We start from the raw sequence: 2,960 nt of genomic DNA, 5'->3' as shown, positions 1-2,960 counted from the left end.
GTGTGTGTGTGTGTGTGCGCGCGTGTGCATGCACTCTGTTAATGTAGTTCCTTTCATTCTGAATACGACAGGAAAAGGGCGACTCCGGTGTAAAGAGGGACATCGATGGGATGGGAGTCCCAGAGATCAAGTACGGCGACTCGGTCTGTTTTGTCATGCATGTRGCAACAGGGCTGTGGCTTTCTTACCTGGCACCTGATGCCAAATCATCTCGCCTTGGTCCCCTGAAAAGAAGGGTACGTATGGTTTTCACACAGCAGAGGACAGAATATTTTCAGTTATCTTTAAGGAAAGCTGTTCATCAATGCAGCTAGGAAGATGCATTTCCACAAATATCCATTCATTTCACCTAGAGACCAGATTTGAGCAGATAGATTTAGCATGGTGCCACAGTGGAAGATGAGTGCTGCTTTTCTCCAGAGAGGCCACCTTCAGCCCATGCTGTGCCCTCCCTGCAGGTCTGGCAGCAGGCCAGCCCACCTGACAGGTTGGAGGTGACAATCATCCTCCTGCCTCACTGACTGCTCCGGTTTAACCTGGTGTGGCGGTGTGGGCTTACACACAGATGGAAAACTATTCTTTTTTTAAAAGTTATAGTTTGCATTTTTTTTTTATCTGACTGGGCAGTTGGGTTTTTAGAAATACAATTCATCAAAAGTTACTGGACGTATGGAGCTGAGCTGGGGCCATAAAGTTTGTTAAAAAAACTTTTTTCTTTTTAACTAAAACAAAAAATTAAATTGAAAACATTTTTGGAAACTGTAATAAAAAGGTTTGAAACTGAAAAACAATTTTGAAAAAAAAATTTCAAAAGAGTTGTATAGCAAGCTGTTGTATCATAGTGAACTATGTATGGCAGGTCATTGTATCATATTAACATAATGTGGCAGGCCGTTGCATCATATATTACAAAAATATGGTAAAACTACTTGTATCATATAATAAGATGGGTATGGCATACTGTTGTATCATATTAAAACTGCGGCATGCCCTTGTATCATACAATTAACTAGGTATAGCAGGTTGTTGTATCAATAAAAATATGGCAAGCCGTTGTATCATATATTTAACAAAATTATGTCAGGCCGTTGTATCATATAATTAAAAGTATGGCAGGCCGTTTTCAWATAATCAAACAAGATGACATTTTTTTCCTGTTTCAAATCTTTTTTTTTTTGTCAGTTTTAAAATGTATTTTTTTTTCTTCAAAACATTTTTGAACAAACTTCATTGCTCTAATCTAGGTTCTTATAGATCAGTAGAATAATAGTGTGTCTGTCCTGGTGCAGGCCTGCCTTCACATTGAGGGCCACATGGATGACGGCCTCATCCTCCAGCGCTGTCAGCATGAAGAGTCTCGAGCTGCTCGCATCATCCGAAACACCACATTCCTCTTCAAAAACTTCATCAAGTAAGAACCGAGACATGTTCTCACATAATTCTGCAAAGGAAAACAGCGGCGTAAATGCCGGTCCTKGTTCTTGGTCTTCAGAGCTTTGGACAGCGCCGCAGAGAGTGAGAGCAACGCCGTGGCCGGGTACGTGGAAGAGGTGCTGCAGACCCTGAACGATCTGATCGAGTACTTCAAGCAGCCCGATTCAGAGCTGGAGCACGAGGAGAAACAGTGTCTGCTCCGTTCGCTCATCAAACGTCAGGACCTCTTCAAAGAGGAGGTGAGAGTTGTTGAAAAGGAGCTAAAACCTTCAGAACAAACCTCTTAGCTYTGTGACTCGTTATGTACGGTAATTTAAATATTTGATCTAAAGTCGAACTCTCCCATCAAAAGGAGGAATCCCATTTTAGATTGAAGTGGAACTGGCAGATTGTAGTCAGTTGCTTCAGATTTCACACTATTCTTTTTTGTTTTTGCAGTTAAACCACTTCCACATGTTTTTAACCAGCTCTATATTAAAATGTTAGAATTTATAGGGAAGAGTGTCACTTCTAGTCTTTGTAATTTTTTAAAGAATTATTTACATTTCTTTACAAAAACTTTCCCCATACATGTATATTGAGATCTGCTCTCTTTTGAGAGTTTGTCTTTATTTTTGCTTGATAATTTTAGTATTCATTTTTGCTGCGTATGGATTTTAGCTTCTGTTTTGGTATTATTAGCATTTAGCTACTGTTTTCCTAAAGTTAGCTTTTAGTTTGTTAGACTAACTGTAATTTTTAGATACAGATTTGCAAATGCTTACTTTTAGCTATGAATTTGCTATGTTTAGCAATCAACTGTTGTGCTACATTTAGCTTTTAGCTTCTCTTTTGCTAAATTAAGCTTTTAGCCACTGTTTTTTTGACTTCAGCATTTAGCTATGGTTTTTCTAAAGTTATTTTAATGTATTATAGCCTTTAGCTTAGATTTTTACTATTCTGTACTATTCTTAGATTTCGATTTTGTTTTTGCCGGCTTTTAGTTTTAGCTCCTGTTTAGCTAAATTTAGCTTTTAGTTACTGTTCTTTTAATTGTCCACTGTTTTTCTGAGTATAGATTTCATTCTGCTTGTTTTAACTTTGTTCTTGGTTTTTTTAGCCTCATTAATGCATTTCAGCAGTCATTCAGCATTCCCTCGATTTTCATAGAAAATGTTTATACATTTGCATTTTTACAAAAAAATAATTGTTTTTATCAAATTTTAAGCATTGTGTCAAGTAAATCTGTAGCCTATAAATGTTTAACCTTTTGAGATGTTAAAAAAAAGGTAATTTTACAAAAACAAAAATCATTTTGTGGTAAATCTATTGCATTAAATCCTGTATAATTCATGGATTGAACACACAAATCTGTGTGATATTTGACTGAACTTTATCATTTATAACAGCCAGATAATTGTACACATCCAGGTAATAATACACAGTCAGGTAGGGCTGCCATGATTAATCGATTAATCGACGACTAATCKATTATTAAAATAATCGATGACTAATTTAATAATCGATTAATCGTTTTTTGTTTTTTT

At 36.5% G+C, this 2,960-nt stretch overlaps 1 protein-coding gene across 1 annotated transcript in view; it reads left to right on the top strand.

Annotated features, from left to right (window-relative positions):
- Positions 1-2,960, top strand: part of ryr3 (ryanodine receptor 3) — a gene marked incomplete at its 3' end in the record, with an annotated part of 107,898 nt that overhangs the window by 41,057 nt on the left and 63,881 nt on the right. The window contains 3 exon segments of the mRNA XM_014015437.1: positions 72-236; positions 1,290-1,411; positions 1,493-1,673. Coding sequence (XP_013870891.1) covers positions 72-236; positions 1,290-1,411; positions 1,493-1,673 — 468 coding nt within the window.

The sequence above is a fragment of the Austrofundulus limnaeus genome, unplaced genomic scaffold (genome assembly GCF_001266775.1).
Source record: "Austrofundulus limnaeus strain Quisiro unplaced genomic scaffold, Austrofundulus_limnaeus-1.0 Scaffold129, whole genome shotgun sequence".
Lineage (NCBI taxonomy): Eukaryota > Metazoa > Chordata > Actinopteri > Cyprinodontiformes > Rivulidae > Austrofundulus > Austrofundulus limnaeus.
This window is presented reverse-complemented; position numbering and strand designations above follow the sequence as displayed.